Genomic DNA, 14,956 nt, shown 5'->3' with positions numbered 1-14,956 from the left:
CGCGTGCTCTGATTGGTCCGCCTGATTTTCTAATTCCATCAAACTCAAACTCAAACTCAAAACGCAAAACAGTGGGGGTATCCCGCACGGCGTGGTTAGTGGAAGACTGCTGTCTGGCTAACGAGCCATGCGAGCGGACGATGGGGTTTGCTGTGTACAGAGCTGGCCCGTTCCCGTTCAGTGTGATTATATGATAGGTCCTTTACCTTAGACAAATTACATGATACGACAGAATCAAATATGTCAGCCCTTCCTAATTCATTGAACACATCATAAACCTCTGAGGACCAGTTATTATTATTAATGTTACGATCCCAAATGAACACTTTCTTCGTGAGCCTGTTATCAGGCATCATAAGTAACCTGTTCCACATTCTTATCATATTCAACTTCCGTCTCTCCCGTGAAGAGGCCCATCCCGTATCTCCAGTAATGGCGTGAATGGGAGCAAAGCGATTAACCCAAGGTAGAAACGAATCGCTCTACTTTGGACTGAATCGCAGCATCTGAATTTCTTAAAGCCCCATACTCCACTACAATAATCCATAATGGAACAACAACTACATTAAATAAATGCGAGTATGTAGCAAACCCCATGTCTTTAAGGAGGGAAAATTTAGACATTATGGCACCCAGGGCTCTTCCAGCAGAGTCAGCAAGTGTAGACGCAGTAAAGTCAAAATTCAAGTGCTCATGAAAAAATAACCCCAAGGTACTTATATTTATCTGTATATGTAAGAACTTTGTTTCTGAGGCAAAATTGAAAAGTACTACGTTGTATATGAGTTTGTCTAAAATGAACGACCTGTGATTTAGAATCATGAGCTACCATACGCCATTTTAAACACCCATTATGAACAACTGACAACATTGCCATTATACAGATCTGCTGATCACATGCACTTGTCAGGTAGCTGTGCTCATTAATACGCAGTCAAAATTCTGACTAACGTGGCTGCCCCTACCTGATTCTTTTTTAGATTTTCGTCCACGATTTTCCTTGTTTTCCATTGAATTTTCGCCCTCCAAATTTGACCTCGCTATGTAGGAAGAGGCAGCTTGTGGTACAAAAGTCTTTCATTTGCAGAAACACGCAAAATCGAAATGACTTTGGTGCAATCAATCAGACATGTGGTTAGAAAATCGTTAGCATCTGTTTTTTTGTGACGTTTACTCTGTCCTTAGTGAGTATAAACGTCAGAGTTTTCGAAGATGCAGTCGTTTTCAAAATCAAGATGGTGGCAGCCATAGATCGGCCATGCGGTTTTTAAACAGCGAAAATTGCCCATTTACCAGTAAAATTTCCCTTAAAATATGGCTTGCTAGGTGTATATCTTCATAAAATTTTGTTTTCTACACTTTGTTTTTATTCTAGTATTACTCGAAATTAATTCTTTCGATGTCTCGGAATCTCAGTTTGTCACGACGCCATTTTGAAACTTTGATCGAGCAGGTTGCAAATCAATTGGTTCTAGGTCACGATGTTTTACCCTCCCTTCCATGTTTGAATCAATTCCGACTCAGCATACTTAACTCAAGTAATACTAACTCTAAGATATTTTACGATTGGTGAGACTCTTATTTTTGATGCTTTTTGTTTCGGAAATAATGATTTTGGAATAATTTTTTGTTTGTGTCTTTTGTTTACCCGGGAACCGTTTTAAGAACAGAGCGCACTTCGGTGTAGGGCCTATGGTTGAAGTGTTAGTGTCAAACGCTTGCAGTCACTTCAATGTATCAACGAGTTCAATGTATTTTTGAATCCAAAGAGATTTAAAAAGGGAGGAATGTTCATGTATAAAAATGTGAAAGACCCTTGAGGTTCCTCACCCCAATATTGAAAAGTTTTTGTTACAATAGTGTTTCTATTATTTCGAATATGTGAGGAGTAACTAAATTAGCATCCTGATCTGCATCGAGGACCTCTAAAAATATAGTGCTGTCCAACTTTCTTGTCCAGCTTGATAGGGGTTGTCGGGCAACATGATGTATACATTGCATACACAAGGAGGAGCCCGCCATGCATACATGTACCGATCTAAGCGTGCAATATGTAGTTCGTTTTTGTTTTGGTGCTTGATCGCTTTAGTTAATATCGCAGTGCTTGCTCGTAATGTTGATAAATGAAGATATTTTTCATACAAGTGGCACAATGATGTTGATCAACCTTAGGGATAATATGATTGTGTGTAAGTAATGTTTGTACCCGCAGCGCGATTGGGAACAGAGAGAGGAGCAGTTACTAGATTGGTGAGTAGAGGTACTGTGGCACATGTATAGTAATGATAGTGCTTCAATTGGAAACATGTTTTCGTAGGTAAATTTTAATTTGCGGTCTGGCTAAACGGTTTAAATATTTTAGAAATGTACCAAAAGTTATTGATATAGAGTTATTGCATGATCGGTGTGGATTTGGCGACTTATATTAAATGAACGTGACATGATAAAAAGAACAGTTGAAACAGTGGCATTGTGAGGTATAACGTAACGTTGTTTAAAATTATTACTGAAAGGAATGCTATTTACGCAGGTAATTGCAATTTAAGAACTTTTTTATTTAAAAACCAAATCTTCTATGTTGTCAACGGTCATTCTGTTTTACAGTGAGCTTTTCATCAGCGTGCAACAAGTTAAAATGCAAAAAATGCAGCCAGTCGAAATATGGCCGATTTTCATCTTTATAGAAAAAAATAGTAAAATACGATTCTGGCATAAGTCCGTTTTTAATATCATATGTCGCTGACGTCAACTTTGGGTCTGAGAATAGAAATACTGCACTCGAATTGCTGAGCTTTCTTCAATTTTTCCACCTCTTTCTTTGTCTGCTCGGCGATTTCTTCCTGCGTCCATGGACGGTAGACCTTTGGCCACATGTCAGGCGAGAACAGCTGTTCGTAGAACCCATCCTTTCCGATCCCAGTCTACGAAAAATGGACAGATATGGAAATCAATATACATACTTACTAGCTGCTTTACTGTATGTGTAAGGCCACATGGTCAAAGCGTTACACAAGGATTTCACTTCGTGCATTAAATTTAAGGAAAAATATTTTTTCAAGTGATGCGCTAGTTAAGACATGGACAATATCGCTTAATTGTTTTCAGAATTAGTATAAGTTTATGAACGCTGAATACATTTACTTTGCAAAAAATGTTGAACAAAACAGTATAAAATAGTGCAAACACAGATTAACGATCGCAATAACATGAGCTCAAGTCAGTTTCTGTCACCTGTGAAGGTATTTAGTATGCCCATCGGCACTGAAAACCCAAAAATTTGCCACATCAACAATAAAAAGTGTGCAAAGTTTTGAATAAGCTAAACAAATAACGTAAACTTTTAATTTGAGATATTTGAAACTCAAAATGACCGCGCTATGTTAAACCTAAAGGAATAAATTTGGATATCGAAAAGAAACGGTGAAACGTACTTTCTTCAAAACTTAAAAATGAACCATCACAAGTGGTAGATCAGAAAAAAAATGTCGAATTTGAGAGTCCGACGAATTTCTGTCAAAGAGGAGCGTTCTACCTGGTTTTTTTTTTTGTAAGTGTTCGGATAACAAGTATTTCATATCTGTGCACATATTTCTACTTACATGGCGGAAGAATAGATTCTTGACTTTGTTGACGTATCTCTCAGGGTTGGTATCACCGTCGAAGTTTCGCGTGTCCGCACGCACTAGTGACCCGCCGATATACAGCTCTTCCGCCATCTTGCCGTTCTTATAGACCCGGAACACCCCCTGTGGGAAAGGTGAGCATTTGCAGTTGGACGCGTTGGCATCACCTGGAGTGAAAAACTCCGTGGCGCTCAAGGTTGGATATCTGTAAAAAAAAATGTTAAGAAAATATTAATGATAATATTTCATGCCATTTGGATGACGTAGCTTATAGTGAGGCATAGTTATTATAAAGTTTCTCTTCAACCTATAGACGTTAAAACGAGTCAGAATATCTTGCATATGATTTCTACAAAAGTAAAGACAGTTTAATTTCGCCGGGTGTAACAAAAATTAGGGCCACTATACTACGTGTATATTTCCTCCTAAATAGATCTTCTGGTAAATAAATATAGCAGATTGAACACATTACGAATAAACTTACTTGCTGATGGTGTCTTCAATTGTGATAATAATGGCCATCTTAGCATCCATGAACCAGTCTTGCTTTTTGACCCAGGCCTGCGGAAGCTCACGCAAGTATTCCACCCTGCCGGCGGTGGGCGCGTCTGTCTTGGCGTCGCCATCTTTCTTAATGAGCATCACGTCACAGAGGAAGCCCTGACCCATTTGGTAGAGACCCGAAACGACGCTGATGTGTTCTGAAATGAGAAAAAATAATAGTATAGTTAGGAATGGTCTAGATATCAATCAGAGGACGCGTTCGACCATTTTGTTTGTTTGTTTTACTTGAGTTTAGAGCGATCATCCAACTGATAAATGCATGACAGGGTCATTTGCCATTTAGTCTAGTAAAAGTTGTTTGTTTTGTTGATGACTTTTTTCATTTCAGGTAACAGGTGGACTTCATTGTGAATTTCGTAATACTGTCTAAAGATAATCAGCGTGAAAATAGAAGGAATGCAGTTGTTACTATTTACTGACAACAAAGTTGCAAATCTCTTCTTGGTCGATGGGACTGAAGATTTGTTTGTTCAGTTCTTTACTATTGTACGTGTTCTGAAGCATGTTGGTGAGAGTGCGCACGTTGTACCGGAAGCCATGGATGAAACCGGAGGCAGCTCGTCTGTCACGGGCCTGCATGGCTGTACCAATCACGTACATGTCAGGAACTGTCGACTGCCAGTGTTCATCGAGAAGTGGATATTTGTCTTCTGTGTGCATCTCTGGAAGAAAAAAATACAATGAAGATGGTTAGATAACTGTAAGAAAGGATTTGATTGTTTTTATGTTATTCAAGTGAATGAATTCTAATTCATAAAAGGTAGTGAAAAAGACAAAAATACACACTGGACTACACGAATCGTCAAACATGGCAATATTGAGGAACTTCCAGCCGGTGCAGGAGATGATTTTGTCGTATCCACTGGTGACGAAGCGGCCAGTGCCTGGTGGATCCCAGTTGGGAAGGTGCATGTCGTATTCGATGCTGAATTTGCCGTCTTCAGTCTTCCAGATTCTCGTGGCTTCACATTGACGCAGGGCGTGGAGTGACTTGAGATGGTACATGTCGAGGACGTTGTTGTTGACGGCTCGGAGATGACCGACGAAGTGAGTGTCCCAGGCGAACTTGACGGGATGTCTGTTGAACATATGAATCAAACCAGCAGAACCAGCCAGATGGTCTGCAACCTACAAGCAATGAAAAGAAATACTTTCTCATGTCACTTCTGTGTATACATTTAGTTATGATAGACAGAACAGCAAAAAGCGAATAATTACATTAGAAATAATATTTCATTCCAGTACGCACCTCAAAAGCGCTGTTTCCGCCTCCAAGAATGCACACTTTCTTGTTTTTGTATTCTTCCAGGTCCAGGGAATGTTCTTGGTAGGAGTCGATGAGTTCAACGCCGGGAATCTTGGGTTCGTGAGGCACAATGGGACCGGTACCGATCATGAGAACACGACACGTGAATGTTGTACCCTTCTCATCCGTCAATGTGAATCTGGATCTGGACTTGTGACCATCGCTTTTCTCGTCTCTGTGAACGTTGGTGATGTTGGTGTTGTAACGAATGTTGGTCTTGTACTTCTTGCAGAAGTCTTCGATGTATCTGGAAGAAAATTAACATTTATGTTTAAGCATGGACTTAACATTTATGTTTAAGCATGGACGTGCCAAAGAAGTCATACATTATGAGAGAGAAAGAGAGAGAGCTACGTCACTGAAAATACGTCTTGGATTGCACTGTAAACAAAGATTAAAATTTTTCATACGTTGAAATATCAATTGTCCCGCGTTCGAGGACTGGTTTTATCCAGTCATTTGAATTAGCTGAATGCAATTTTGCATTACTGGATTTCGATCAAGCTTACACGAGTCGACACCTTGAACATTGTCATAGGAAAGGTTTGGAGTTAGCAGCGTCTTGAGCTTCTAAACCCTTGACTGTAGCTCAATTAGCTAAAAAGCGTACAAGCTGAATAATGTCTTCCAGTACTTTTGTCTACGTAAAGGGAGTGGGACCGTCCGTATTGAGGAGACAAGACATTGTGACTTGTTAGAAAATCTGGAAAAAATTTGATAGAGTGACAGAAATTATTAGACCCTTTTCCTGCACATATGCCCACTTTTCACAGACATATACTTACTTTACAAGGAGCCCGGCATTTGGAAAGAGATCTTCAGAATAATCGGTGAAGAGGAGAGGGTCTTCTTCGTCACACAGCAAGGAGTTCCAGTCGTGGCGCATGTTGAACTCAGGCTCAGGGAAGACGTTGTACTTCTTGTTTATTGAGATTAGATTACGATGGCGGGGATATTTGCGATAGAAGGAACCAGGTCCGTCTGCTCTCTCAACTACCAAATAATCCATCTTGCTCTTCTCCATGTAGTAGGCCATCTGTACACCGGCAGGGCCAGCGCCGACGACGATGTACTCATAATCTGTGGTGGATGAAAGAAAGTTTTGATTTATTTGCCTTCCAAGAGTGTGGCCACATCAGGTAGACGGGTTGTAGTGGCTTTATACAAGTAGTGATCTTACACTTCAGCAGTAAATTGACAAACTTCTGTGAAATGATTTTTACCCGAAGAGAGAGCTATTCGTCCTTTTTCCGCTCGGCCACAACAGAAACACGGATGGATATAAATATTTACCATTAACAGAGATACCTAGGGCGCCGTTTAGAATTATTTGCGTAATGAAACAAACACTTAGTTATTTTTATTTTTTCCAAATATGACCTTGATGGTACTCACCGGTTCTTTCAGCCATTTTCTAGAAATTGCTCTGCTTATCAGCTTTCCTGGAAAAAAAACGACATGACATGCGTTAAAACATTTCTTCGTCGAGAACTAACTAGCTTGGTATATGGATCCTTTCCTGAAAAAAAAACGACATGACATGCGTTAAAACATTTCTTCGTCGAGAACTAACTAGCTTGGTATATGGATCCTTTCTGTCCCCATTTAAAAAGCGGAAATTTGAATTTGTTTACAAATCAGGCATTATTTATAGCAACCAATAAGGGTGAAGGCCCGCTGACATGCTAGCGGGCCTTCACCTTTATTGTAGCAAACTAGGATTGACATTGCGTTAACAGCAGAACACTTCTTCATCTATTGGACTGACTACGTGGCATGCTGTAACGGTTCGCTAACAGCAGGAAATGTTGGCTAAAATGAGGTATTGAACGCATAATGCAATGCATGTCTGAACTCTTCACATTCAAAAATGTTAAAGTAAAGATAGCTACGCAGACATACAGATCGACGTGGAAACGACATACCTGATCAGTACAGACGATGAAACACGTCCTAGAAATCTTCTGGCTACTGTTACTAATGTCTCAGTAGCAGATTGTGACTATCGACCGTCAAACCCGTGCTTTAAATAGCATACAGAGATTGTTTGATTTCAGAAGGGCGGAGTCAATGTGGTGTCGCTAATCCGACAATGGGCGGAGCTGCAGATGAATGTTTATTTCAGGTTTGAGAACCAATCAACTCAAAGCGTCCAGGAAATCCCGTCAACACTTCCATTGCCGTGCAGGGAACCCCCTTTGTCTCCGATATAAAGATAAGATAACACAACGCGTCTGATGACGTAGAGGGGTCTTCTAAGATCTATTGTTTGGGTTTGTGCTCAGTGTGTCACCTTTGACATTTACAGAGACATGAATCTCATCTGAATTTTTATTCTGTAAATGAAAATTTGGATCCCCTTGGTTGAAGATGAAACCAAACGATTTTGACATCCACTGTGAAAAAAAAGTTAAAAGAGCGTCACAAATCTTTGTACTATGCTACTCTGCACTGCATTTCGAAACAAATTATCTTTGCCTTATTCAAACCCCTCGCTAGCCCCGCAAGGATAGGCTAAATAATTTAAACAAAGTATTATTTTCTCAGGATCGGTAGCGTTTGCCAACCGGTTTACATTTCAACCCGGGTTACGTACCGACTTTGATATTGATTCCAGGAGAAAAGCACGTTTCATGCCGAGTTGCACCAGTCTTACTCTAGTCCACTGTCAAAAATATCGTTGACCATGAGAAGTCTTTTTACTTATGAGTGTCTGGTGCGTTCTTGTCACAAACAATTCCAGAGCTTCCTTCGACACTCATATCTTGTATGTTCTTTGTTCGTTCACTGATAGAGGAGCGAATTCCTATTGTCTACACAGTTCGTTGAGATCAAGATTTTCCATCTGATTTCAACCCAAGACATCTAACATTTCCCTCACATTTCCTTCATAGGATTTTAACCGTCGATGCCAAGCTATTTCGCAGATTATGCCGTTTCCGTCACAGTCCTTCAGCGATCCAGGGACTTAATTTTCACGCAAATTTTGCAATATCCTTGATATAAAGAACAGGCCAACGGAAAGCAAACGAGCATGTTCCTTTAGGGGACATCTTGATTCAGTGTGCCTTCTTACCTTCATTTCTGAACCCTTTGAGCTAGCACATGATATGCAAATGCTTTGTCAGTCGACAGGAATTTTCTGGAATGTACGTGCCATGCATGATCATGGATGTATAGTCAGCAGACTGAGCGTGCCACTTTAATTTTCTGACTTCTCTCAACTACTGGAGGAACTCTTGGCATAATATAAAGAACGCTCTTCAACAACTCTTCAACTGCGAAACTGTGCCGCTTGACATCTTTATTTTACTTTACCGATAATTTACCGAACTTTGGACGACAACCAGAACCGTGACTGTCATCAACATTTTTTGATTTTTGCAAGATCTCCTTGTATTTGTTAATTGGAGAACATGTCCGAATGAAGTACCGCTAGCTGTACTGTTGTGGTCTGAAAACAGCCCTGGCGTATTCTATGGGCTGTGTGTAATTTGGAGCAATTTTTGTGCGGAGCAGGGAACCATGTATACAGAGAATGCAGACGATCAAAAATCTGGCAATTTTGGGGAAATGCCGGGGATATTTTACCCAAAAATTTCACAGAAATCGTGATTACATAAGTAACCCTGTTTCACACGACCTCAGCCAAAAATTTGGCGTTACACAACGTCTATAAATCTGATAAATTACTATGCTTATTCACTCTAGTAGATGTAAACATATTAATTCCGAGTAAACATTAATAATCCCCCATCAACAACTCACACAATAGATCACACGGTCAAGGCCAACGTCTCGATTCCTTGCACGTGAGGACATCGTGAACGATCACGATTCCAGGGCACCCAGAGACGGAACTCCATCGATGTGACATTTAAAATGCAAATTTGTTCTCAGCTTTTTCACAGCTGGTAGCAGTACCTGCATGTCCAAAATGACCTAACAATATTCGTATGGAGCTGTTATAACAATTTTTCCACGATACTTTGGGTATTTGTATATTTCTTCAAATCTTAAACTCTCAAAATTCCTGATGATCGACAGAAGGATGGCCATGTAATAAAAGTTGTGACCCTTACGACAACAGTATACTGAAGGTGAATCTGACCAGTACTCCTGTATTGCTTTATTCTGAAGTCCAGAGTTCAGACCCACATATAGACGTGCCACAGAGTACGTCAATGGTTTAGACGTAGACAGTAGCTGTCTATGGAGAGACTACTGTGTAGATTTTTTCAAAGTAAATTAAAGGAATAAACTGCTGAGTTGATTGTGTGATTGCGGATGCCCAAAGTCTTGTCCTAGTTATCGAACAACAATATATGTATCAAACTCGTTGTTTGCCAAACCATGGAGGTTGACCTATTGCTCAACTATGGGACAGTGGTTCAACTAAATGACAACCCTATTTCCCTCGCATAGATTTGTACGAGATACACGGTCTCGGAAGTCAGTAGTATACGTTAGAGTGCAAACTTGACTTTATGTGAAATTCATGTTTTTCACAACACTAAATCGTAACGCCGATAAAGACAGTTCCTAAGGGAGCGGTCATTATGTCGATATGGGGGGGGGGGGCTTCGTTGGAATGCAGGATAGTCATTCAATAAACCAAAAGCTATAAGCTAATGGTTACTTAGAAATCATAGGATTTAGAGGGGGACTACTCATTCTTGTTCACGCACAAATGATACACACACGATATGTTTGGACCAAACCTTTTGTGTGACATGACATGTCAACGGGTAATGATATATGTCCCGAATTTTCCGTCAAACTGATCGAATTCACAGCCACGCGTTGGGGTTCAGTATCGTATATTTGTTTCTAATTCTACACAAAATAAAAATTCAGGTCTGCTTGCTTCACACTAAATACATTGGCTAAATAACTATGCCTTTCAATTGGTTACATGTCTACATCCACTGCCTGTTCAAATTCTAATGTATACCTGCATTAAAATTGTATGAGTGCTGACACAGTCCCTCCTCACGTAAGCTTATGGAAGGACCGTGGTGCTGACCGTAACAGTGAGCCCACACTTGAAACGGGCAAATCGCCAAATCACCCTTTTTTGGTATGAGCAAAGATATAGCATGTTCTAACACCGTAAAGTTGTAATTCAATACAATAACGACGGTTCTTATTAAAAACATAAATTATATCTGTTTCATGGATATGGTAAAGTAATTTGTTATACGGTTCTGAATTTCCTATTTGCCTTGATCCTTTACAAATAAAATCGTACAGGGATGGAATGGCTTTCACGCCATATCATGAGAAATAATGAAAACATTTATTAGTGACAATTTAATTTCATTCTGCTATTAGAAGCAGGTCATTGGTTCTAAGAAAGATTTCTACAAGATGTTAAATTCATAATATGTTTATTTTGGATCGTCATAAAAGACAAGGTGTTTTACCAGTTCAGAAATAAAAAAGCTATGCAAAGTTTTGTCCACATTTCAGATGGAATTGTACTGAATGTCAATGTTGCTCAATAAGGTTGCCTCTGCTTTATTTTCAAACACAGATCACATGAGGTGCAATACTGCAACATCTTGTTTGTTTAAATTTCCTAGGGACATGGCTCTCGTTGGGTTACTTAAAAAGGAAGATTCTCTTTCTGAATATTTCCATAATGTTGAACTTTAAAGAACTGGTGCGTAGATAGCTTTTTGGATATGAATTTTGAAAAAGAGCTTGTAATTTGTCGTAAAGTTTGTCAGATTTTACTCCTGTCACAAATAACAATGAATCTGTTGAAGTCGTTTCATGTTTCAAATACCTAGGTTCATTTCTAGATGAAAAACTCACATTTGATAAAAATACTGACTATATAGCGAAAAAGTCCAAAGAAAGATTATACCTTCTCAGGAAACTCAAATCGTTCAATGTGAGTCACAATGTTTTACATATGGTATACAGCTCCCTCATTGAGAGTGTTTTATCTATAATATAATTTTGTGGTATTGTAATTTGACTGTCAAAACAGAAGTAAGCTTTCTCGTATTGTGAAAATGGCAGAAAGAAATATTGGCCGTCGTCAGAATTCTCTCGTAAACGTTCACCATTCGACAGTAAGAAGGAAAAGGCGCAACATTGTCAATGATTCTGAACACTTCATTCATTGTAACTTCCAGAAGCTCCCGTCATGGAGACGTTATCGGGTCCTTCGTGCAAAGAAAAACATCTTCAAAAGTCATTTCTTCCATCAGCAGTTTCAATTTAAACTCAAACTCGATTTATAGTTGATTCAAACATCAAGTCGATTTTTAGTTGCTTCTGTTTGCAAGTATTTCAATGTTTGTATTAATGTTGCTAGTGTGTGTGTGTGTGTGTGTGTGTGTTGTGTGTGTGTGTGTGTGTGTGTTTTAACCTTTTCATCAGTATAATAGTGTCCCATTTTGTATATATTTTTAAGACACATTGCTACATGTATTTTTTGACAATAAAGTATTTGAATTGAATTATATTGATTTAATTGTCCTCTCGAATATGGCTCATATCTGTAACAGAACATCTTTTTGTACAAAGCTATTACCTCAGCGGCAAACTAATTTCGTACGGATATTAGCCGGTTGGATGATCGAGTTACTAAATAAAAAAAACTGTATTTGATGAGCTGTAAGGCTAATTTCTACATGTCTTTGTGAACAATAAAGTATTTTAAATGAATTTATTTTAATTGATTTTTGGAATATTGCTTGAATTTGCCGAGAACATCTGTTTGTACAAAGCTATTATCTCAGCGGAAAAAATTTTTTGTCTGATCTACAGGTACTCGTATGGATATTTGCCTTGTCCATTCTGAGCGATCTTACATTATACACAGATACAAAATTAATATAGACTTATGCCAACACTGATTCATGAAGACACAGCACGACATTGATATCGGATATGTATCATCTAGTATCGATAGTAGATTTGAATCATCTGGTATCGTCCAGGCTATAAAACTGCAGGACATTTTTGCATCCTTGGCTGGATCCAGACAATGTCGCACCTTAAAAATATCTGACAGTATCGGATACTATTGATAGTATCGTCTGTATCGTCTTGGCTTTAAAACTGAATATTTTTACATCTTCTTCAGAAATGTACCTTATGACGCTCCATTTCTTGATACAAAAATTTATATGACATTATCAAGAAGTAAATAATACAAATGACCACGGTAATCACTCAAACATTTTGTGCAACGAGGAACATGCTCACACAGATGTTTTTCTCGAAGGCTAACAAGGTTTACTCAAATTTTCTGGATTTGAATGAGCTAGGATTCCTCCAACCCCCCCCCCAAGTTATGAATAATGACGGCTCCCTTAATACACGACCCTTTAATCGTTGATCTGTTTGTTGGTATAACTATAATGATTGTGATTTCCCTCTGTATCGCGTTCATCTCATAAGAAACCCTTCCCTATACGGTCTGTGTTCATCCAGAAACCACAGTTTCACGTGATGGCGCCGATGCAATGTGATGTGCCAATGAAAAGAATCTAAAAGACGGGCGGTTTCATCTAGGAACGAAATAATCGTTTTGAACACGGCTCTATGCTCTCCGGTGCGTTCATGATCACAGATGGACCGTGATTTGAAAAGAGTTCACACGTCGGGCGATGGGTGGCTGGTATAAGGTGCCTATAACAGCCATTCTTTGTCTTGTTTTAACAGAGAGCATGAAACGAATCATTAATTGTTGAACATTATGTTTCGTTTTTTTATTTTGTCCGAAAATAGCGAGGCAGATGCATGTGAATATAAGCTTTGTAGGCGGGTTGTCATTCTCTGCGTAGGAGATTGTTTACTGTGCCCGCGCATGCAGCACGGAACGTGACCACGGTAGGAAGCGTCTCGTTCACACCTTTCACAGATATCTGATATGTATGGAAGCTGCAACAGGTGTGATCTTGGAGGACCGGGTCCAGGGACCGAGTGTAGAAATACTTTGAAAGAAAACAATTGGTATACCAAATAAGCTTATCAGTAAATTGGTTGTTAATGGTTGTGCTTGTCAAAGTTTGTCAAAGTTTATTCCAATCGACAAAGTGAGATTTCATGGCTTCGTGTTTTCTCGGTTACAGATGTACAAACAGATAATTTTATGTTGATTTTTCCCGGGAAAGGTTTACGCACACCGGTGGATTGAGGGACTGTGGTTTACGTCCGAGTTCGACCAGATCGACGGCTGTCTCCAGCTTCCTTTTTGGGCTGAACGTTTCGTAATGATGGATACACGGTCCTCCCTTGCTCCGATTCGTTATTCTTTGGCAAAGAAGGCTGTGTCGTGGTTACCTGCACGGTTATATTAAGAATTGCGCCGTCTTTTACCTCCCAAAGTCGAGCCATAGCCACAGCTTTTTATGGAACGAAATCGGAACATTGTGTAGAGGACTGTGAATTTTACTCAAGTAAAAAAAACCAACCTGATAGATATGTTAGTCCCCCTCCATGAAAACTTACCTATGTGCCCATCACAGGCGAAAAATAAGGGAAGAACAATAGACAAGATTGGAACTAATTTTGGATAATTGGACAGTGAAGTAATGTTGCAAATGTAAGCTCATCTGCTTTTCTTTTCCTGCAGTACACTTGTTTCTATGAGTAATTTGTAATATTGCAAGTTCCAGCTATATGGCACCTAACACTTTTGAGAAATTTTAACAATATAAAGATCCAATCTCCAAAATTAGTTCCAATCAAAATGTACTGTATAACTCAACTGTTAAACCTCCACGGCCAAAGTGAGTCAAATCAGCATTGCATCAATGGTCAAACCTACGACAGAATTTATTTTTTATAGTATGGAGGTAGAAGTGAGACTCATGATGGTACAGCTACGGAGGTACCGCCATGGGACAATAGACATGGCCTTGTCTCCAGTTCAAAAATACGGAAACTAGAAAGAGCGTAGCGTGTGAGAGGAGCGTTGTGCAAAAGCATTGTGCAAACGACTATAAGCTTTATCAATGGTTGGCAGAAATTACTCTGCGAAAATAAGCATGTGGATATGAACTTTGATGAAACACATGTCATATAAACTATCTCTCATTAACGTAAGATATTAATAATGTCATGGAACATGTGAGTGATTTTTGACAGTGACCTTGATTCAAGGTTTCTGACCTTGCCCCGTGTTGGCAGTTACACAACGCCACCAAAATCGAGTTTCATAACGTAAATTATTTCTGTCAATATTGTCTCGCCACAGTTTGTCTCAAGAACGACGCTATCCCATCATGCAATCTTCTTAGGACAACATTTGATTGACAGGCGTGACATTTTCTATGCAAATTATGGTCAAACTATTAGCTTTTGATAGTGATTGGCTTGAAACCGAGGATGAATATGCAAATGTCACCTTTTGGCGTTCCTCACATATAAATAGTTTGTGTAACAGTGAGTTTCAACAATCGCTGAAAGCTGCAGCCATCCAGACTTTGCAACGTTTCAG

The 14,956-nt window shown here is 39.3% G+C and overlaps 1 protein-coding gene across 1 annotated transcript; it reads right to left on the bottom strand.

The window, feature by feature from the left end:
- Nucleotides 1–2,534: 2,534 nt before the first annotated feature.
- Nucleotides 2,535–7,529, bottom strand: LOC139133478 (FAD-dependent oxidoreductase domain-containing protein 2-like). The gene is made up of 9 exons (XM_070700092.1): nt 7,419–7,529; nt 6,889–6,935; nt 6,279–6,573; nt 5,437–5,740; nt 4,978–5,315; nt 4,604–4,854; nt 4,108–4,324; nt 3,600–3,828; nt 2,535–2,921 (listed from the first exon to the last, which is right to left on the bottom strand). Exons 2-9 carry the CDS (start codon nt 6,902–6,904, stop codon nt 2,730–2,732), a joined length of 1,842 nt encoding a protein of 613 aa, XP_070556193.1. The 5' UTR covers nt 6,905–6,935; nt 7,419–7,529; the 3' UTR covers nt 2,535–2,729.
- Nucleotides 7,530–14,956: the final 7,427 nt, after the last annotated feature.

The sequence above is a fragment of the Ptychodera flava genome, chromosome 5, assembly GCF_041260155.1.
Source record: "Ptychodera flava strain L36383 chromosome 5, AS_Pfla_20210202, whole genome shotgun sequence".
In the NCBI taxonomy this organism is placed as follows: Eukaryota; Metazoa; Hemichordata; class Enteropneusta; family Ptychoderidae; genus Ptychodera; species Ptychodera flava.
This window is presented reverse-complemented; position numbering and strand designations above follow the sequence as displayed.